The 22,591-nt window shown below is 37.5% G+C and overlaps 1 protein-coding gene across 3 annotated transcripts in view; it reads right to left on the minus strand.

Annotated features, from left to right (window-relative positions):
• Window positions 1–3: 3 nt before the first annotated feature.
• LOC127655784 (disintegrin and metalloproteinase domain-containing protein 22-like) overlaps window positions 4–22,591 on the minus strand; it is an 81,960-nt gene continuing 59,372 nt past the window's right edge. The window contains exons 8-32 of one of the 3 annotated variants that reach the window (XM_052143753.1): window positions 22,365–22,435; window positions 21,632–21,706; window positions 21,391–21,462; window positions 20,798–20,964; window positions 20,617–20,701; window positions 20,409–20,499; window positions 18,465–18,516; window positions 13,515–13,614; window positions 12,897–12,968; window positions 12,720–12,812; window positions 11,757–11,837; window positions 11,371–11,421; window positions 11,159–11,222; window positions 10,971–11,076; window positions 10,281–10,400; window positions 10,029–10,197; window positions 9,299–9,410; window positions 8,249–8,339; window positions 7,153–7,206; window positions 6,579–6,779; window positions 5,722–5,822; window positions 5,372–5,438; window positions 3,762–3,848; window positions 2,232–2,355; window positions 4–144 (exon numbers count right to left, since the gene is read on the minus strand). In XM_052143753.1, the coding sequence (XP_051999713.1) occupies window positions 124–144; window positions 2,232–2,355; window positions 3,762–3,848; window positions 5,372–5,438; window positions 5,722–5,822; window positions 6,579–6,779; window positions 7,153–7,206; window positions 8,249–8,339; window positions 9,299–9,410; window positions 10,029–10,197; window positions 10,281–10,400; window positions 10,971–11,076; window positions 11,159–11,222; window positions 11,371–11,421; window positions 11,757–11,837; window positions 12,720–12,812; window positions 12,897–12,968; window positions 13,515–13,614; window positions 18,465–18,516; window positions 20,409–20,499; window positions 20,617–20,701; window positions 20,798–20,964; window positions 21,391–21,462; window positions 21,632–21,706; window positions 22,365–22,435 (2,327 nt within the window). In that variant the 3' untranslated portion in view covers window positions 4–123. The remainder of the gene's footprint in view (window positions 145–2,231; window positions 2,356–3,761; window positions 3,849–5,371; window positions 5,439–5,721; window positions 5,823–6,578; window positions 6,780–7,152; window positions 7,207–8,248; window positions 8,340–9,298; window positions 9,411–10,028; window positions 10,198–10,280; window positions 10,401–10,970; window positions 11,077–11,158; window positions 11,223–11,370; window positions 11,422–11,756; window positions 11,838–12,719; window positions 12,813–12,896; window positions 12,969–13,514; window positions 13,615–18,464; window positions 18,517–20,408; window positions 20,500–20,616; window positions 20,702–20,797; window positions 20,965–21,390; window positions 21,463–21,631; window positions 21,707–22,364; window positions 22,436–22,591) is intronic. The other 2 variants (XM_052143752.1, XM_052143751.1) reach the window with 2 other exon arrangements.

Here is a 22,591-nt window from a genome sequence, read left to right on the forward strand (position 1 = left end):
CGTCCCTTTTTTTCTGTTTCTCCATTTTAATTTTGTATTTTCTTTTTGGTTTTATTTTCTCATTCATACAAAAGCAGATGAAAATCCTTACTGAATTTTGCAGACCAGTTTTGAGGAGTTCTTTTATATTGATGTTTCCCACAGCTGAAATTAATAACATGAACATATGCTATAATACATGCTAGTAAATATGTTATATAACAAAACAGCTTAGCTTAATCATCTAAAGAGACAGTCACAGAAGATTCTTACTAAAACAACACATTAAAAATGTTAAAACATACATGGTCTACAGTACATTGCCGCTTATTCTGCCCAAAAACTGCCCGCTTAGATAGAAAGTCTGACTGATATGAAAAGCAACCAGCCAACTCGTTTTGTTTTGCTATTTTGGGGCAGGTTTTATCTGAAATATATTATACCACAATAATAGACTGAAGTGTCATCTGAAGGCTGGATTACACAACACAACTTTTAAAATCGGAACAGATTTTAAAATACTAGGCATCACAAACGTACCGACTTTGGAAATTCACTACAGACAAAAACTGGGCATCAGACACCAAACAAATGGGGATAACACACAGCTGTCAAGTTGGATCCGATCAGATCACAAACTCAAGTGGAAACCCGCCCTCCTGTTCTAGGAGCCGCATAACAGATGTAAACAAACATAGGTTTGGGAAAGGCTGCTATTGTTGTTTCTGCTACTCTGTGTTCCAAATCGGGAAAGAAACAGGCATAGCCCATTTGGGAGAGTTATTGGATGGGAAGATGTGGGAAGTATGGTCTCTAGAGACTGCAATGCTAGTTGGAGGTGAATGCCATTAAAAGTTAAACTCAACTTGAGTGCTTGTTCTCCATTTTTTCAGGTTTGTGGCCCCCCGCAATGCTATCCAGAGGCTACTCATCGTATGTATACATTTTTAAGCCATGGAGCATCATACACTTCTAGATTTCATCTGTGATCACGAATAGTTGGCACAAAAATAGCAAGAATGTTTGATATCTTCCAACTAGATGGAATAATAGTGGGGCAGTGTCTACGGGTGGGCTAGGGTCAAGTAATTTTTAGTTGTATAGCGATGTTCACAACACACATCGTTTCAAAGCAGCGTTACAGAAAATCATGCATTAACAGAAAATGAAACTGTAATATCTATAAAGTCTTTTGCCCACCCTTACTGTTTGTTTGCCCACCCTAGATGATCAAACAGACTGCAGTGTGACAGTTTTGATAGTTTAGTTTAATCTCTGGTGCTTGGAAAATTCACAAAAGATGCATATTAAGAGCACTGCGACAAAGAACATGTATAGTGATGTATAGTCTTATTGACTTTGCTGTTGCAGATCTCGAGCGCTCAAACTTTAGCACCTGGCCATGGATGCGCTTTCAGGGTCAAGTTAATCTTTACGGCCGTGCTTAAGATCCGTGAACCACAACTTAAATGTAGCCAACTAAACACAAAAAAAGAGAACGGCAGAAACTGAAAGGTCATCACTTAAAACACGAGATATTCTTTTGTGCCCCGATAGTTTTTTGAATATCTGGATGGTTCACTTCGAGAGGACTAGTTTTAAGTGTGGTGAGCTCTTGACTCAGATTCAGCATTTTTCAAAGATTCTGGAAAACACAATGCATTCCTGTAATATAGTGTTCAATAATATCAATAATAAAATAGTGATCAAGTAATAACATGATCTAAATTGTGCTAAATTGCGCTGTATATGTGCTGAAATACCATGCGCAAAAGTGGTGCAACTTAAGTGAATTCCCCCATACAGTCCCTCACCCAGTGTTGCCCACACTAAAAATCAAAATGCTCACCCAAACATCATTTCCTGGTCACGTCACTGAATCATATTTTGGGTAAGAAAATGGAGTTGCTACCCATCATATACTCCTCGACTTTGACACTGACATCTGTCCACTCCGACTGGCTCTGGCTATAGCTGACTAGCGTCAACTGGCATCAACTATTACTGACTCGCCCGACAGAAAATCGGTTGTAAAGTCATATAGTGAAATCCAGCCTTGAGTCTGAGACTAGAGTTCATCAAACTTTAACTTTAAGATGATATGACCACCCCTTGAGAAACAAAATAGATAATCATATCTTCTGATGAAATGTACTTGTTGTCTAAATTGTCCTATTATGGATACCTGTGTTAGAGCTGAATGACAAATAAATGACTTGAACTTCTTGTCACTAATCTATTGTAAGACTTACCCTGGCACTTTGTCTGTTGGCCTTCCTCTCCTCATCTGGGAGTGGAGGCATGGGATAGGGGTATCTCCGGCTAGAGGCAATGGAGCCTGTTGAAGAAGTGGGTGATTTGGCTGGTGACAGCGTCCTGAGGGATCAGAGAGATGCGATATTAGAAATGATGTGCCTAAACTGGATAACAGCGTCAAAAGGTCAAAGCAAGTATGGAGTTGTCTCCTTTGACCCCTTTAGGAGGTCAGAGGGAGGGTTTCTACTGCAAGCATTCATCCAAAAATCCAAAATCACTGACTTCATCAGTCCTTGCCAAAAAATACCCACATTCTTTTTCACTGGAGTGAGGCTGAGCAGATCCCGTGAGCACAATGTAGTGCTTTTGGCACATTTAACAAGCAAACATCCCTGTAGTCATGTGGGTTTACAAACATGGCGGACATGATGAGGTGATCAGGACATATATGGAACTGTGAGCACAGAGAATATGGCAGCCGTATGATGATGACATCATAGAGCATGGAAATGTCAAGCGGCACACACACAGAATAAGCTGGCATGCAGAGAAAACACAATCCATGTGAGAGGGACAGATAAAAATGAAGGAATACAAATACAAATGAACTACAATGACATATTTTGTCTACAATCAGTGGTGGTTGGTTTGGTCTTTTGATGTACAGGCACAGACATACAAATACAATAACTACACAGAGCACCAGGGTGAATCTAATGAAAACATGTCCAAGTTTTCACCTCAAAATTAAAAGAAAATAATAAGAAATTATATTTTCCACAAAGAAAATTAAGTCTATTTTGGAACCATTAAGATTGTTTGCTTTGTGAATTTACTTTCATGAAAATTAAGCACATTTCTCCCATAAATTGTCCTTACCAAAATATGTCCAGACATTTTTTGTACAGTATATACTGTATATAGTATATATAGCATTGTGATAGTGAGAATTTGGTGAGGGTACAATGCAAAAAATCTTAAAAGGTCCTAAAAATAGTCTTGAATTGTGTGTGTGTGTGTGTGTGTGTGTGTGTGTGTGTGTGTGTGTGTGTGTGTGTGTGTGTGTGTGTGTGTGTGTGTGTATTATTTCATTCTTTTAATTTTCGGGTGAAAGGTTTCAAGATATTCACAATGTATGAAATTCAAATGAAAAGCATTCCTAGATACGTGCTGGTAATCTCATAAATGTAGATGTTTACATCAAATGATATATCAATTATCAAATGCCTTCTGTCTCCTTTAAAGACAAGCGTTCAGTTACATGACTGTATCGTGACGCATGAATTGCAGATATCTAAGGACAAACATTTACAGTATGGTTCATGATTACAACATTCTGGTATTAACCTGTGAAATGTCCATGCATGTGCACTACTTTTTAAAAATCTAATATTTAACATAGCTGTTTAGTTTCCAGTGTATCTGTTGATGACACTTTGGAATGAAATAGTATAAGTTTAGAAGATAAAAAAGAAACACATTGAAATAAATGTTTAGTACATATATAATGCAATCTAATGTTGTACCTAATATAAGGTCCTTCAGTGTTTTTATTAACATCTTCTACCCATTTAGTTACATAATACTCTGATTTAATGCAATGGGTTAAATACCTGCAGGAGGATGGGGAAGGAGCGATGATGAAAGAGAGAGAAAGATAGAGAGTTAAAGGGGGGAGTAGAGAAAGAAAAGTAGAGATAGGAGAAAGGGAAGGAGTTGGTAAAAGACAGCAGCAGCAGTGACATTCATTACGGTCCAAGATGCATTTGAGAGATCAGATAGCAGGTCAGCTCGCACACAGATATTGTGAAGTTTTTTTGACTATGTAGGGGTGCAGGAAAAAAGAATATAGACAATAATTTACTAAATAATTGAAAGCTGCTGTAACATTAGCATCCAATTAACCTGTCTTCGTCATTTTAAGGGTTATTGCACCCAAAAAATAAAATAAAATAATGGTCATCATTTATTCATCCTCATGACGTTCCAAACCTGAATAATTTTCTTTCTTCCATGGAATACAAAAAGAGATGTGTAGTAGAATTTTCACACTGCTCTTTTTTATACAACAATGGTGAATAGGGATGTGGCTGCCAAGCTTTAAAACTGACAGAAAATTAACGCCAGTTAATGTGATTCATGAGCTATATTCCAAGTCTTCTGAAGACATTTGATAGTTTTGTGTGAGGAATAGTGAAAAATTTAAATCAGTATCCGCTGAAAATCTTCCCATCCGCCATAGCTCTCATATCTCATTCACACTTCAGAATAACATCTTTAAATTTGGTCTGTTCCTCACACAAAGCTATCACATGGCTTCAGAAGACTCGGAATAAAACACATGCGTCTTATGGACTACATTTATGGTGCTTTTTTGATATTCTGGAGCTTGAAAGCTGTGGTCACTTCATGCTTTCATTGTATGGAAAAGAGAAACTAAACAATCTTCAAAATATCTTCTTAGGTGTTCCACCAAAGCAAGAAAGTCATTCGGGTTGGATCGACTTGTTGGTGAGAAAATGTTGACAGAAATTATATTTTTGTGTGAACTATTCCTTTAAAAGGTATCTGAAATTATTCAGCGTTTCAGAAGAACCTTCCCAACCAACAAGCTTTTCGACATTTAAAGCAGGTAGACGTGTGATGCCATTTACTGATGTGCTTGAACTTTCAGAATAATGACATTTTAATATTCTAATGAACATTAAAAGATAAAAGATAAATGTGTAGTATTTGAGCAGCTGCATGTTGTTTCTTCTTTCGTTGCTATCAGCTTGTCACATGCGTGAATTCATCTGCAAAACAAGTGTCAAGCTGAAATCAGAGTGTTGCGTTTGTACTGATAATGAAAGACGTGCAGGTAATTTCCAGCGTGCTGTTCGTTCCAGAGATTAAACAAATGCACACATAAATGCACACCTAAAACAAACCAACATTTACCCCAAACACACAGATAAACGTCAAGTTCTAAAATGGTTTTGCTTTGACTTCTACACGCTGTTGCACTGATACATAGAGAGTTAAGACACCATGCAAAGTCAAACGTCCACCCTGTGTGTTTCAGCCTCAGCTGTTGTATGGTAAAGAATTATGTAATGTCATGATGTCATCACTATGGCAGCACTACATCTCTTACTCTGTGGAGTTGGAACGTGGACGGAACTTCTTTCCCTTGAGCTTCTTACGGGTACCGGTGATGTTTCCTGCAGTAATAGAGGAGAAGAGCATGTGACATGTACTGAACACTACTGTAAACTAAGATACTATGGCTGCTTTTACACTGCAAGGCCTTTTTGTAAATCTGTTTGCATTCACTTTGGACATAGCCGATTGTGACCAGATGTCAGATACTCAGATTTTAATAAGTGTTTTGCTGTTTACAATCATGCAACAAGATCTAATCAGTGTCAGATGTCTAGGAAAAAATCGTAATTGGTTGACAGGGTAATTGCCGCATTAGAGCAGTTTTATTTATGGGTGTGTTACCTTGCCACGAGTTGCTCCTGGGTCGTCCGTTTTCACAGACGTCAGAGATGTGCTTGGCATCCGGGATTCTTTCACTCCAAGAGTGTGACATGCCGTTAGATCTTGTAAAAAACAGAGAAACAGTCCTCATTTAAGCTCATTTGTTACACTCACAGAGATTAAGTGCTCTACATGAGGAAAATGAATGACTGACAGATGTCACATCACTGTGATGAGTAGAACAAAAACACTGAGATGAGCATGAGATCAAGCACCAGGAAGACACTGACTTACTTACTGCCCCAGTATTAATGATTCAACAGCCTGATGAGAATTTTACAGTCACAAGAGAGACAAAAAGAAAGTTATACCATTTTAAGGAAATAGTACAAACCCACAGGAAATACGGTAAAACATCAAGGAAGCAATAAAAACCTGTATGTTTTAAATAACACTGACTTCTTGCAAAATAAACAGAACATTTTATTTTATGAAAATGATGACATGCTTTTAAAAATGCAGCTAATGTAAGTGTGCAAAGCATAAACTGTCAACCATAATCAATCAACCAAAAGTATTACATTTAAATATCAACATTTCTAATTAAATTCTCCCAAGACTAAATTATCTGGGCATGCTATAAACATTAATTTTATTGCTCTATATTCCTACTGTATGCCAACAATTGTCTCATTTATTTCTATTTTATTTCTATATGAGACACATTTGAGACAATGCTGATATTATAAATTGACAATCAGAAACTCCATATGTTGTCTCCTGAGCTCTAAAAGAGCAACATATGGGGCGATACTACATGTTGTGTTTGTTAGCAGAGCAGGCAAAGTGATGAGGATGAAGATGGAGATGAAGCAAACCTGAAGCCGAACAAAGAGATGTTTTGGCTGATGGAGGGGATAGATGGGGTGAAAGAGCGAGTGTTGATTTGGAAGTGAGACAGGTAAGCAGACCTCTTCTTGGAGCTGCTGCCGGAGTTGGAGCTCACACCTTGCGGCATGTCACTGTAGAGAGAATCAGCATCTCCTGGCTTCTTCACGTAATCACCCGGTGGCATTTGCCTGGAAAATACAGGGATCTTTGACATCCTTTACACATTTCACTATAGCTTTGACATGATTAGTGTTTACATGAATAGAACACTGTGAAAAGTTCTTATTATTATTGTCTCAAGGAAATTTGACTGGCGCTAGCAGGTGTTATGATTGGTTTTTAAGGAGTTTTTAAAGTCTATGGGAATATTTTCTCTCTCGTATTATCATCTTCCAAGTGAACATTGTAAGTCTGATCGCTTAGAAAAGCACAATCATTGCAGGATCATTTACATGCTGAAGTTGAATAATAATGGTTCGTTCAAATCCCTAATTCTTTGACCTGAAGTACAAGCAATAGTGTTAAAAAAATACTCAAAAATAAAGAGTAATGTGGACAAACCGACAGAATCTTCTGTGTACATCAGATTCAACATTCTGACGCTGTCTGTAGCTCCTTCATGGGGTGAAAAGAAAGAAACACGATTACTGATAAACACTGTAAATACTGAGTGAAAATCATGCACTCACTGAGCACTTTATTAGGAACACTATGGTCCCAATAAAGTTCCTGACATGGTCTTATGCTCTTGTAGGCCATCAGCCTACAATGTGTTGTGCATTCTGAGATGCTATTCTGCTCACTACAATTATACAGTGTGCATATCTGAGTTAACGTAGCCTAAATAAAATCTGGGCAGTGTTTCCCAAAAGCACTGCAAGCTTAAATTGATCATAGAGACTGTGGGCACGAATGGTTTCTACGATCTACTTAGGCTTTCGATCAAGGCTGGACTGGGAAGAGAAATCGGCCCGGGATTTTATATGGCAACTGGCCCAAAACTTATTGATGTGATCCATTTTTTGGTCCGTTCTGAATAACACAACGGCTCATTTGAGTTTATTGCAGCCCATTCAGCCTGTTTCACGGCTGACCTGCTGGCCACTGATCAGCCCAAAAGTGCGTCAGACCACCAGGAAAATTCCGGTATCCCAGATTACCAGTCCAGCCCTGCTTTCGATGCTTTTGGGAAATACTGCCCAGGTCATTCTCCAGTGACCTCTCTCATCAACAAGGCGTTTACATCTACAGAACTGCTGCTCACTTGATGTTTTTTTGTTTTTGGCACAATTCTGAGTTAACTCTAGAAACCGATGTGTGTGAAAATTCCTGGAAATCAGCAGTTACAGAAATACTTAAACCAGCATGTCTTGCACCAACAATCATCCCACGATTGAAATCAATTTTTCCTCATTCTGATTGTTGATGTGAACATTAACTGAAGCTCCTGACCCATATCTGTGTGATTTTATGCATTGCACTGCTGTCACATGATTGGCTGATTAGATAATCGCATGAATAAGTAGGCGTACAGGTGTTTCTAATAAAGTGCTCAGCGAGTGTATAATGCCTTTTGCAATCACATGTACACAGTATGTAAAATTACATTTAAAGTTATCTTTACAGCTACTGAGGCAACTGTGATAATGTGACTTACTTGTATCCCCATGCGGAAATGCCTAGAATTAGTGCGAGGACCAGGATAGAGCCCGTAACGGCCCCGATGATAATGTTAGTAGTCATAATGCCTGTCAGATGGATAAAGCGATAAATCTGTAGCCATGGCAACTGTTAACACTGACCTGTGATCAACTGGACAAACTGAAACTAATCTGGAAGTAAACAAAAATGATATCTACAAGCTTTTGCAGGGTTTGTCAAGTTGACCACATGCCAAAATCTCAGATATATAAAAAAAAAACAGATATAGACAGAAAATAGAAAAAGAATTTGATAAATATTTATAAATCTTTCTGTCCACAGAGGATTTATTCTAAATGCATTCATACAAATCAAATTAATAAAACAGGGAGGCATATGATGGGTTTTTAACAACACAGCACATCAGATAAACAGGCTGTTAGCTTTCATTCAGACAGAAACTCAAAGGAATGATTGGGTGAGTGAGGACACTGAACGACAGATGGAAACAAAGAAGAAACGAACAACAACAAACAACAACTCAAATCTAAACTCACTGTCACTCCAGCAAATGAGCACATGAGCCTGTCCACAAAAGAATGAATGTGTAAAAATAAAAACCATGAAAAAGAAAAAGAAAAAGACCAATTAAAGCATGAGAAATGTGTGTTTGAGTGAACCGTTGAGCATGAATATGATAACAGAAAAGAAACGTAACATACTGATGAGAAATAGGGCTAGGCGACTTTTATATCTGAATAAATGATGACAGAATTGTTATTTGGGTGAACTATCCCTTTAAGAGGCTGATTTCCATTCCATTATTTCAACAATAAAACAGGAAATTATTTTGTTGAATAACCCAGAAAACATTCTGTGTGAGGTGATGAAAACTCTGAGCTTGAGAACATTTGCACACAACTGCCATGTCCGATGCCTCTGGATTCATGTCATAAAATGGTTTGGTAAAGTGTCATGTTAGGGTTGTGGAATTGTGATTGTGGAATTGTGGTTCTGAGGATCCACTTGAGAGTGCAAAATGAGGGACAGTGAGACTTTGGCCTACCTGATGTGTTGGCTGTGGGTCGCACCAGCAGGTAACTTAAAGGAGAGGTGGAATTGCAGTCTTCGCCAGCCCAGCCCAGATCACACACACACCTGAGCTCGTTACTGCACACCTACAACACATACACAAGATCAGATGATATTATTGAATTCTATTTCATTCTAAATAATTTATCTGGCAAACAAATGCATCTCAATTAGGATGAAAATGTAGGACTAAAAAAACTGAATACACCATAATTTAGGCTATATAAAACATAATTATGAATAGCAGAATTTAAGCAGGGATTTCTTTGCAGGATCAGAACACCATATATTTTTGTAAAGCATCCGAATGGACCAATTTGCTCAAATTAATTGAACTTCCCAACTCCACTTAGGTGAGAGGAAAGTTTTCTAGCACTACACCACTACCAAAATGTAACTTTTTACTAGCAAATCTACACTATTTTATAAACAGATGAGCTACATTCACACTATAGTTAAGTTAGTATTGACACTTTTAGTTAGTTACTCCCAGTACCGCCGCTCTCTACAAGCATACTACGCAGTCTGCGTAGGGCACCATCTCCCTAGGGGGGCACCATCTTACCCTAGGAGGCTGCCCTTACTCGCACGTTATACGTTGTTCAAGGACCCAAAATCAGTTGCGGAACACAGATGATCGCTTCACTCTCATATCCCGCAAAACCCCTACCCCTACACACATACACACAAACACATTCTCTCACCCCATGTCCTGAGCAGATCACCCTGTCGTTAGTGCCGGGACACGTGCTGAAGTTGAATTCCTGCACTGGGAGGCATTTATGGTTGAAGCAGATCCGATCTGTCCCACACGCAGTTCCGTCTTCCACATAACCCAGATCAGAGTCTCCATCAATCAGCACATGTCCTCCACTGAAACATTCACACTTACTTTAGGAATTTTGATGAGCTAAACATAAAAAACAAAATAAAGATGTTTGTGTTTGTATGTGTACCTGCAGTCCACTGAGGCGCTGTGCTGAGCCACAGAGAAAGAGGTCAAACCTCCCTGTAACTCTCCTAGTCTAGGGGCTGGAGAAATGTTGGAGCACAGCAGATATCCACAGTGTACATCCCTGAAAACACACAAATACATACAGTACTTTAATATCTAGTGAACAGTCTTTTGAAGCTCCAAAAATCACATAAATGCCACATAAAAGTAATCCATAAGTTTTCCAGTGGTCAAATCCATGTCTTCAGAAGTGATATAATAGGTGTGGGTGAGAAACAGATCAATATTTAAGTAATTTTTTACTTTAAATCTCCAATTTCACATTCGTTCACATTTTAAAAGTGAAAGTGGAGATTTAAGGTAAAACAAAAGAGGAGCTTCAAATGTATGGTCACGATTTACTTGCATTGTATGGAACAACAGAACTCAAATATTCTTCTAAAAATCTTTGTTTGTGTTCTGAAGAAGAAAGAAAGTCATACACATCTGAGTTAATGATGAAAGAATTGTCATTTTTGGGTGAACTATCCCTTTAAGTCATGAAAAAGTAATGGAAATTCATATTGTGAACTGGCTAGAAATGTTATAACATAATAATAAAAAAAAATATTATCCAGTAATCGTGAACTACTGGAAAAAAAGAAATTAAATGTATTGGCCAGAAAGTCTGCAAATCCTATATCAAACGTACTGTTTTTTGCACTGAATCCAGGTGTCTTTGTCACGTCCGCAGTTGCCCTTCTCTGTGCCCTCAATGTTGAGTTTCTCATAGCAGAACTTATCAGCCGATGTTGCTTCTTTAAAGAACCACAGAAACATTAACAGAACCCTAAAAACAATAAAAAAACAATTCTAAAAGGAGGAAGTGATGTCACTCACTCTCTCCCCATAGGTACTTGCACTGCCTGTCCTTGGTTTTACACCTGCCATTGAAACACCGTCCCTTAAATAAGATGAAATTAAGACATAGAAGTCACATTGACATAAAGAAATAAAACAGAATAATAAAGGTGTAAAATTCTACATGTTGCAACCTAATTGTGTTTCAATTAAAATGTGTATCAATTCATATTTGATGCATATAAACTAACCTGGTCTTTCTCACAGGTGTATCCATCCATCTTGTGTAGGTTTGGAGGACACTGTAATAAAGACATTCAGTGTTTAACTTCAAATGTTACACAAAGTGTTTAATTTAGAGATTCTTCACTTCAGGAAAGCAATAGGATATGTAGTATTCTATTTTTTAAAAGAATGTGGGGCAATGTCACAACTACTTTTTGAAATGTTTATTGTTGTATATAACTTACTTTCTCACATACTATTTAAAATAAACAATAAGCAGTGTAATGTATACTGTACGGTAAGCAGAACAATAGTATTCCATTCTGAACACCAAAATGTCTGGGATAGACCTTTCCTTAGTGAATAAATTTAACTGCAGTGGAATGTGTCAGCGATGTGACAGCGCCCTCACCTGGCTTGAGTTCCCAGTGCACATTTCAGGTATGTCACAGTCATTGACTGCCTCACGACATAGGACACCCATAAACGCCAGCTACAAAGATAGCACAATGGTCATTAAAAACCACACACACACACACACACACACACACACACACACACACACACACACACACACACACACACACACACACACACACGTTGTGTTTCCATGTTTTATGGGGACTTTCCATAGACATAATGGTTTTTATACTGTACAAACTTTATATTCTATCCCCTAAACCTAACCCTACCCCTAAACCTAACCCTCACAGAAAACTTTCTGCATTTTTACATTTTCAAAAAACATCATTTAGTATGATTTATAAGCTGTTTTCCTCATGGGGACCGACAAAATGTCCCCACAAGGTCAAAAATTTCGGGTTTTACTATCCTTATGGGGACATTTGGTCCCCACAAAGTGATAAATACACGCTCACACACACACACACACACACACACACACACACACACACACACACACACACACACACACACACACAAAGATACACAAAGACAAAGATCCCCCATTTAGCCTTAACAGACTGTAGGAACAAGTGCTGTTAGCGAGCACCTATGAGGGCCGGAACGGTACACGAGGGGGTGGGTGGCCTGCACCACGCCCGACCGCCTTTGTCTCCCCAGTGGCGATGTTTTTTTACACACCGCACCAGGTACTCATTTTAGGCTGAGTCGACCTAGGGGAGGCCCGGGACCGGTTCAGATAATCGTCATTGGTGTTGGTCTTGAGCGGGAATCGAACTCAGGTCACCAGGTTCATAGCGCAGCGTGCTAACACACACACACACACACACACACACACACACACACACACACACACACACACACACACACACACACACACACACACACACACACACACACACACACACACAAAAGGAGACTGCAAAATTGTATTTTATCACTCATCTCCTACCTGGCAGTTCTTACAGCAAAGACCATCACTGCATTTGGCTCCCTGAGTCAACATGCATTTCTTACAGCAATCCTCTCCTTCTCTAGCACACTCCTGCAGAAAGATAGAGAGAAATAAATAGATTATGTAAGAAGAATCAGAATAATGTGATCATGGTATTGATATAACATCACTCACAGCTGGGTTTCCACAGTCACACTCCTCCCCTGCCTCCACAAAACCATTACCACACTCTGGAGGATCCAAGAGCTACAGAGCAAAAAGAGAAAGAGACCACTGTTAAGTTGTTTTTTTCTTTTCTTCATTTTTCTTCATTATTACTTCACTCAATTTGCACTAATTTCACAGTTTTTTATAGTCCATTTGTTATTATACATTAATATTTTAGATATTTTACTTAATTTGCACTTCATTGTATGTTGCATATGCTTTGGTAATTCAAATCTACATGCCGATATGGAATCTGCACACTTTATTCATATTTTCTGCACTAATTGTGGGGTACAATTTGCAGAATTCTTTTGAATGGACTGAAACAAAGGTGAAATATGAGAGTATTACATTATAGGTAAACGAAAGCATAATCAAACTAGCTAAAGTATTTGTTAAACAAAGATGCAAGGGTCAGGGGTGTGTAAGACTTGTTACATGATGAGCATTTCTGATTCTGCAGATATCTGCGGAGCTTTCTAGGCCATTTTGTGGATACAGATTATATGTGGGCCTAGTGAGGGGTAACATCAAAATGACATGTTCTAAGAAAAGTAAATACAGACAGTACTGAAATGGGTTTACCTTTGAGGGTTTGTTAAAGAGACAAGCACCACCTCCGCTATTGAGGAAATCATGGTACTCTTCCACATTACAGTCAGAAAATCTCCTGGGCAAGTAGAAGCTGTCAAAGAGAATTACAGAGCAGTAGAGTAATGCTGCCTGATTTTACCTTATTCCCCTCTAATTCACACTGCTTGTGCTGCTTTATTTCCACAAGTGAAACTATAAAAATAAATGGTTTATATACATGCTTCACAGTTATTGTAATATTCTTGTATGCATGCAATGCAAACCCTAATGCTCAAAATAATTCATTGTTTTGAGTAGTGAAAAAAATGAATCATACAAATTAGTTAAAATAAATGACCCTTGATGAGTATTTAGAACTTTCTCTTTTGTTTGGTCATGAAACTGTAACATTTTGTTTTATATTTAATGAACTTGTTTCTTTAAATTTACAGGAACTTAAATTTAACAGAAACTGGGCAGGGGATTTCAATATACCAGCATGCTTTGCATGACACTCGACTTTGTTAGAGTTTCATGTTTTGTGTTATTTAAAATAGTTTCTGTTATGTTGAAGTTTTTGGGGGTTACCACCATTATGGTGAATAGTGAAGCTTGAGCTATGGGTGAGGACAGGTAGATATTATTATTGGTTTAATCTACACTACATTGCTTGAGCTGTTGAACAATAGCAATGCTTATCTTAGAATAGTGTTTCCAATTAGTATGCATTCTGCATGCTTCCATTCACTAGCTATTACTAGCTAGTTAAGTTCTTCTACTTACGTATTTATATTGAGTTTATGTGGTCCAGCCAAAGAGTTACATATAAAGATAAGTGCCATTCAAATGTGAGTTAGCTTACTCAAAATTTCAAGTTAAGAGCAATTAACATGTATGTGTAGTACAAAAACTAAATCGGAAAGTTCTTTTAACTTAAACTTGGGAATTTATTAACTTAAAAAATGTGATGTAACTGATTGCCTCAATTTTCTTTTATATAGTTCTGCTAACTTATTAGGGTTTACAGTGTGGAAATGGGCATATTTAGAATAAACACACATTCACACATTCTTTTCCAGCGTCTACACTGTAATTTAATCAGCTTACTCATTCTCATTTTTTTTATTTAAAATTGTATATGTTAAAATTAGTTATTTTGAATTAGCATTATTGTATAATAGTACAATATTACTAGCATTAACTAACAATGAGTAATTTTAATACAAATTTAAATGTATATAAATTTACATTTTTCATTAGAAATGCTGTTCATAGTCAGTTCATGATACCTAATGCATTTACTAATGTAAACAAATAGATCCTTACTGTAAAGTGTTACCAAATAATCTGCCTCCTCCTTGTGCCAAACATTTGATAACTTTGGCACCTTTTTACAACTGCCTGTGTCTTGTAGCATTTACAATTATTATTATTTTATTATTTTTATTTTTTGCATATGCATAGATTTAAATGCATATAATGATATAATTAGATTGTAATTATTACAAAATAAGGTGTACAAATGACAGAATATTTGATTAATACAGACATATACCAGCTGCCTTATTTGGATTTCTAGAAAATGCCTTAAAAGTGTTACAGCTATCAGGTTAACACATTTACCGGTACACGAACAATTTTCCTGAGTATTATTTAAAAACCATGGGCTTGGGATTCATGGAGTAACAGGAATGTAAACATCAGTTTGGCTGGATGGAGAAACGGTTGCTGTTGTCATGGTTACCGCCACTGTTTCATTCAGACCAGCAGATGGAGGGACTCAGACACAAAGAATAACATAACACACCACACAAGCACACACAAAAAGAGCATCCACTGATGGTATAGGGAAAGAGAAGACATTTGTGTCTCCAGTAAATGTGGGTTTTCAACCCCTCCCAACGTTATGTCTTCTACAAAGAGACCTTATTCACTTGAAATATTTGGTACACAGCACCTGATTTCAGATATCCAAGACATAATAATCATATCATTGATACCATCTACAGTGAGATTACAGATCTTGCAAATGAGAAAGGGCCTTACCCAAGACACAAGAGCACCCAATATATAATCAGAATGGCATACTGCCTTCTATTTTGAAGTAAAGTGCACGAATGCATGGAACGCCTGAATGGCCAACTACATTTGCAAAATTGTGACGTATACAAATAGAGAGTACACTACATGAGATGGTGCGTCCCACAAAATTGACCTTCCATTTCCAGTGTGATGAATGAACCGGAAGAGACATCGACTATGATTTTAACATTTCATTCTTGACTCATTATTTGATTGGATTACACAAAATTGTATTAAAAACACAAAATAACTATTTCTGAAATGAGAAGTGGACACTAACCACTGAATAAAACACAACATAGTGAGTTCATGTTTTAACAATGTAACATACTTGCTCAATGTTTTTCATTGCATACTGATTCACATACAGTACTATTAAAACATAGTATGCAACATACAGCATAAACAGCAATGTAGGAGAGTTCCATTCTGGACATAATATGGCCTAATATACCCAATGAACTCTCTGTCTATTCTGACAACACTTTCAATGCTTTATCATTTGTCTAACTTCCCCTTTAATGCAAATGATTGTTATAACATGGCAGCATGGTCAAATCCCAGAGCACTGGAGGAGAATGTTGCTCGCTCTCGCTCTCTCTCTCTCACACACACACTCTCACTCTCTTTCTGTATCAGCCAGGTCACTGCCCTCAATATCCTGAAAAGTTCTTTCTAAGCACTATTACAATCTGTTACATCTGCAACAATGCAGTTTCAGGAACCCTTAACCACAAGCTGAGAATCAATATGTGCACATCTCACATTATGCCGTTTGTGTGTGTGAAGGTGTGGCAGTGGTTACTCTTCATTTACCAGACACTGAGTGTGTTCCTGGCATATCTTACCTGTTTGAGCAATAGTAAATAATTGTATAGTTTTACAGGCATTCGCAAAGGCATGTTAACAGCAGGAAAACACACTTAAGGGGGAAAACAGGGACAACAAAACATCCTGCCACATCAAACATTAGAGTTAGTGGATCGGATCAGACATGCAGGCTTCACAGAAAATAAAACTCCATTTAAAGGAGTTAAAACATACATCAATGGAGAGACAGATCAACATGAGTGCATCTGTCTGAAAGGCCATTGATTCTGGTGTTAATAACATGAGCTGTGAGAGTGTGCAGTAGCTTTCAGGTAATTATGGATATCTAAATGAACCCAACTAGGTGTATCTGGAGATGTGCACGTTGGAACCACAGGACTTTCTCACACTCAGAATGTTGGACTTTTTGACCAGAGTCCCAAATTCTCCTGACAGTGAGAAAGCTCTGTGTAGCGATCAGAACAACACTTGTTCTCTCACATGATATCTATGTTTGAGAATCGAAGAGAGGAATTGTGAAAACATATGCATTGATAAAAAATAATGAATGAATTACTAATAAATGTGAGGAAACTTTTAGAAGCATGTCTTGCGAAGAGAAGAAGTCTTACTTGAGAAGCTAAGCACATAGCATGTTGGAAGGTGAACACAGACATAGAGTGCTGGTGTAAATGTCCGTTAACGTCCTGTCACTAAGCCATTATACACCTAGGGGTATATTACAGAAAACTTCCTATCTGAAGTCTGAAGTTAACATCTGATCAGTTAGGTTAGGATTTTTCACAAATGTATACTACAGAACCAAATCCTTTCTGTAATACGTCCCCAGATGACAGATGTCAGTCACTTTTGTCACCATAATTATGATTATTTGATTGAGCTTTTGGATGTAGACTGTGTTTTCCACAGGCTTTATGACATACGGCATTACCGTGAAATGATGATTGCGTTTATTATTTGAGCGTAAATGATTGCAGACAGTTTAAAGCTGTTTAAAAGGGGTCATAAATCAAAATGTCCCCCTTTAAACTTTGAGAGTAGCCCTCATTTCCTACCATGCGCTTTCGTCCGAATAAAAAAACAGTAAAACAGGTTTTTTTGAAACCCACTGCAGGTTCCACTATATTGCGCTCTCAACTACATAAAGTGGAACACTAAGGCACTTAGCCATAATGCTTTTGGATGAAGTGAGGGCACAGGGCTGAAGTGACTCAGCAGCCGATTGGTCTACAGGACACGAGTGAGAAGCATGACACAGCCAAGCGTCTGCTCACCTGCTGTCCCATTTGGGATCGAGGGGAAACGCAAAAGGTATTAAAACACACGGATAAAGACAAACATAGACACACAGACGCAAACTGTAACATAAACACACCTATCGCATCACATGTATCTGATCACCACACATCACCCCATTTCTGTTTTCAGGATTAATACTAATTATCAGTTATGGTTTGCCATGCTGTTGATAGAATTCTCCTATGTGAATATGACAAACACAGTTGAAAATTTTGATTCACGAACAGTGAAATGTCAATATATGAAATGTCAACAGTGGGCAGCCAAATATAGAATGACTCACTAAAATGATCAATAACATTTTCTCATGAACATTTTGTGGATATACAAACCCATATTGTACTGCTAATTTTACCACAGAAAATTAAAACAGAACAGGACACAGATACTGAATGACTAAGCACTGAGACAGTTGAGTTTGAATGAAAAATTAGTTACTGCCACCTAGTGGACATTCATGAGAATTGTTGTATATCTGTCACAAAGTGTGTCATATAGGCTGTCAGTTCTCCAAAAAAGCAAAAGAAGGTCTGAAAAAAGCATTATGGATCAATGAGTGGCACAAAATTCAAACACTGCTACTTTTAATACAGTTAACTTAACTTATTAATCAAGCAACAACACAACATGTGGTGGGGACACAGACTCAGCACAAATGACAGGCTCATTTTAATAGGGTCTCAAAACATGTGTGTATACATGTGTGTGTGTGCTGGAATATCAAGGAAATATGCTTTATTAGAAACTTACCCAACATCATCCATTATGCAGCCAGACCATTTATCTTCACACTTGCACTGCTCTGCACAGAAAAGACAGATTACAGTGACAAACCGTGTATGTGTGTGTCTTTACGTCTTATTTATGACTGTAACATTAGTGCACAGCTACTGATGCTGCATCAGTCACTGAAGCTATGGGAACTCCTCTGAGGAGTGACGATCTCTGAAGCCCTTTAGGATCATGCAAATCTATTGGCAGATGGTGCTTGATGCTCCGCCCCTGATGTGCATGTCATCGAGGGCATATAAACCGAAGCACAGCGCCATACCATCACGATTTTTCAACTGAAGGGACAAGAGCACATCCAGTGTACGACTTGAGTCAGAGGACTTGGGGGGCCCTTACACTAGATCTCTGAAAGTGTCACTGCATTGGCACTCAGCAACTGCCCCTTAATGCCCCTGTTTAAAGGGCATTAATAATATTACTGCAGGAAAAGATGATGGTAAAGCAGTGAGAGAGAAAAGATGCTCATAGCCGAAAAGCAGACGACTGTCTACTGCATTTGAACTGAATAATTACATCATACGCATACACGCATGATTCCCGAGAACACTTACATGAATCCCTACCAAAATTCACAGATATACTGAATCGATATCTTGGTTAAAATTTGTCATTGAGATTTTTGAGTTTTAAGACAAGAGTACGATTTTAGGTTTAATAATAGACTATTATTTAGAATTTAAATAGTAGACACTGTGGCTGAGATGCATAGTGTATGGTAGAGATATAAATAAGAAGTAGCTCATTTTAGTACATAATGATATGTTTATTGTTACTATCGTTTATCAGTCTGGCGAGCATATTTAAAGATATTGAGGGATGCTTGTCACAGGCACAGCATAAAAAATGGACATAGATATTTCTCCAATAGCATCCATGCAATAACTTTACAACTGTTTGATACTGAGCTAACATGTAGTGTTAGAAAAATATTGGCAAAGCTACTTAACTTCTTAAGTATATTAATTAACTTCTAGCAACATTTTATTTGTAAGATAAAAGATGATTTAATGTTAGTAATTTAAGTGTACTAACAATCATATATCAAAGAAGAATTATATATTACCATTATTGTGAGGTGAAAATGAGGATCTGCGTGGTGCACTCAGGCGTGTTTAGAATTTTCCAATGTAAAAAGTCTGTTTTGGATTATTTTTTTGGACAGATAATGTACAATGTTTTGTTGTATATATAAAATGTTATGTTTCTAGTATTCTAGCTTTGATGTAACACCAGGGGATGCCCCAAGTTACATTATTTTGGCCTTATGGGGGTCCCTTAATTCGTATGAGGGGGTCCCACTGTTCAATTCAAACAGTGAGCGCATTTCTCTGTCCCTTAACAGCTAGAAATCAGTAGTGTGGCTAGTGTGTGCAGTATCTCATTCCATCTTTTAAGAGAACCAATGTTACAGCAGTAACCGACCAGTTCCCTTTCAAGTTGATGACTTCCTCACTGCGTCAGTAGCTGAAGCTATGGGAACCATATACCACAGCCCCATGCTACTGATTCACATGCATAATAGTGCCTAATAGTCATGCGACAGCATTCAAACTCAAGAAATAAGGGCAGTTGGGCCATTCCAGCGCAACCAACAGAACGGTTCCACTTTCCTGCCAGATTTTGCACTGAGATTGCCTTAGTCTTTATCGTAAGCCTTATGGCAAAATGGTGCTGTGGTCCGGTTTATATGTCTGCGATGACGCACACACCAGGGGCATATCAAGCATCATCAGCCAATAAATTGCCGTGATTTTAAAGGGCTTCAGAGATTGTCACTCCTGACACGAGTTCCAACAGTGTAAGCTTCTGACACAGCATCGAAGTGACAGACTTGAAAGGGAACCAGTCCTTAAAAAAATAAAGCCAAATACAAAGGTAAGAAAACAGAAAGCGATCACTCACCATTTAAAATACGCTTCTTATCAGAAAAGATGCCGATGTTTTGTCCCAGTGACTGTGCGAGAGTTATGGCCATTTCCTCAGTCTTTCCATACTAACAGAGAGAGGAAAGGTCAAAACAGGCATCACAAAAATCCCCTGATAACAGCCTCATAGGAGTGTTCCAAATAAATTCATTTTCATTAGCTAAGAGCTTCATCCATAAGAATACCTCATTGACTCCGCCTCCTTTAGTTAGTGAGCAGACTCCACCCATATAAGAGGCTCCTCCCCAGTTGCTATGGAAACGGTTGCCCCTGAAAGCAGAGGGAAAACTTGTTAGAAATGCCATTTCACTTGATCATAAATCAAGTAAAAAAGTCTACTGTGTGTGTGTTTTCTTGCTAACTCACGAGAAGAGGTGAACGGAGTCACTCTTTTCTTTGATAAAGTCTCTTCGGTACTTCATAAACTCTCGCAACGTTACCATGGGGTCATCGTTGATGTTAAACCTATTGTCTGCTGCCCATGTTTCCATAGCAACCAAGACAATTCTAGTGTTGAGTTGCTCTTTGAAGTACTGCAGACGTAAACAAATTAACAAAGAAGATTAATAAAACTTGCAAGCCAAATGTAACATTATATAATATTATTAAATATCAATACAATTCTAAAAACAATTATAATTCTAATAATACATAACATAATATAATAATATACTTTGTACTTTTAATAAAAGTGATTATTTGGTTAGATAAACACAATTTGGTTACAACAAACTGTCCACTACTGAATCCACTACAGTCAACAACTTTGAGGGCGTGTTGAAGCAGGTTTCGCCCAGGGTGCCAAACAAGCAAGAACTGCTACTGCTAAACAGTGTTTTGCAGTTACACAATACTAGCCCCTGTTTAATGGATTTTAGTGTTTAAAAAAAAAGACATATCTAAAATTCATTAAATAAAATCTATGGGATATATATAATATGAGCATTCTTCAAACTTACCAGATCAGCCATATTAACAACTGACTTGGCATAGTTATTTGTTTGTCCAACGGAAAGACGATGCTTCTTGTACTGAGTAAAATAAAAATAATGTGCAGATGAAACTGAGAAAAATATATTTCTTAAATTAATGCATTACAGGCATTACTAAGAATAAAGTTAAACAATAAAAATTAAAGCAAACACTGAACTTTTGTAGTGGTTTATAATTAGGTCAATAATGGATTGTCACTTAACTTACCATAAAATGATCATTTATAACCATCAGCTCAATATATTTGGTCTCATCTGCAATACTCTGTGGATTCTGAGATGTCTGTGTGAGAAATTTTAAAATACATTATTTTTCTGCATTTTAAGGCAGAACTCAGGTGTGTACTTATAGGAGAGCTCTGATATAGTGGCAACAATTATATGGATGGGAATCATTAGAATTTGGCATTCTGGATTCAATTCTAAATCCAATTAAGGATTCTGGTTCCCTAATGATTCCATTAAAAATTATTTTAGTATTTTAAAGTGGAAAAAATTTACAAATGCTAATATTTAAGGTGGCTTTAAAGTGTATATTGCAAATTGTTTGCATATGTTATTACAGCGTTCATTCTACATCGGTGGAAGAATGCAGATTATAATCACTGATTCATTCAAATCTTCTGAATCAAATCTAATTCTCAATTCAACCCTGGTGACAATATGTTTCATGTTATCACCTTGTAGCCTGCAAAACTTGCTTACTGCAGAGAAAGAGCTGATCTATACATTAGTTCCTTAAAGAAGTCCACAGCCCTGCTTTAAATATTTCATGATAGGAAGAGACTTGAAGAAAAGAGAGACACAGAGAGGAAACCGAGAAAGAGAGCAGCACTTACAACAGCAGTACACAGCAGATAGTTGAAGCTTAACAGATACACACCTCTAAATATATAAATACATGAGGATGAGTGATGAGTGTTTTAAGACAGTTTACAAACCTGCCGCTTTTTCCTTTTGTGAGCTGCACTTGACAGTGGAGGGTTCTGAAATGGCGACTCTGCCAGAGGAACTTTGCCAAAAAATATTAAATGTTAATATGGACATTTGAACAGAGAGTGCAAGCACAGAAAACTAACAAATATTGCAAGTTTTTTGTTTGCAAATTATCCCCCATAGTCACAGACCTTGATTTATATCTTATACAGACACTGTATACTGCTCTGCA

The sequence above is a fragment of the Xyrauchen texanus genome, chromosome 15, assembly GCF_025860055.1.
Source record: "Xyrauchen texanus isolate HMW12.3.18 chromosome 15, RBS_HiC_50CHRs, whole genome shotgun sequence".
In the NCBI taxonomy this organism is placed as follows: domain Eukaryota; kingdom Metazoa; phylum Chordata; class Actinopteri; order Cypriniformes; family Catostomidae; genus Xyrauchen; species Xyrauchen texanus.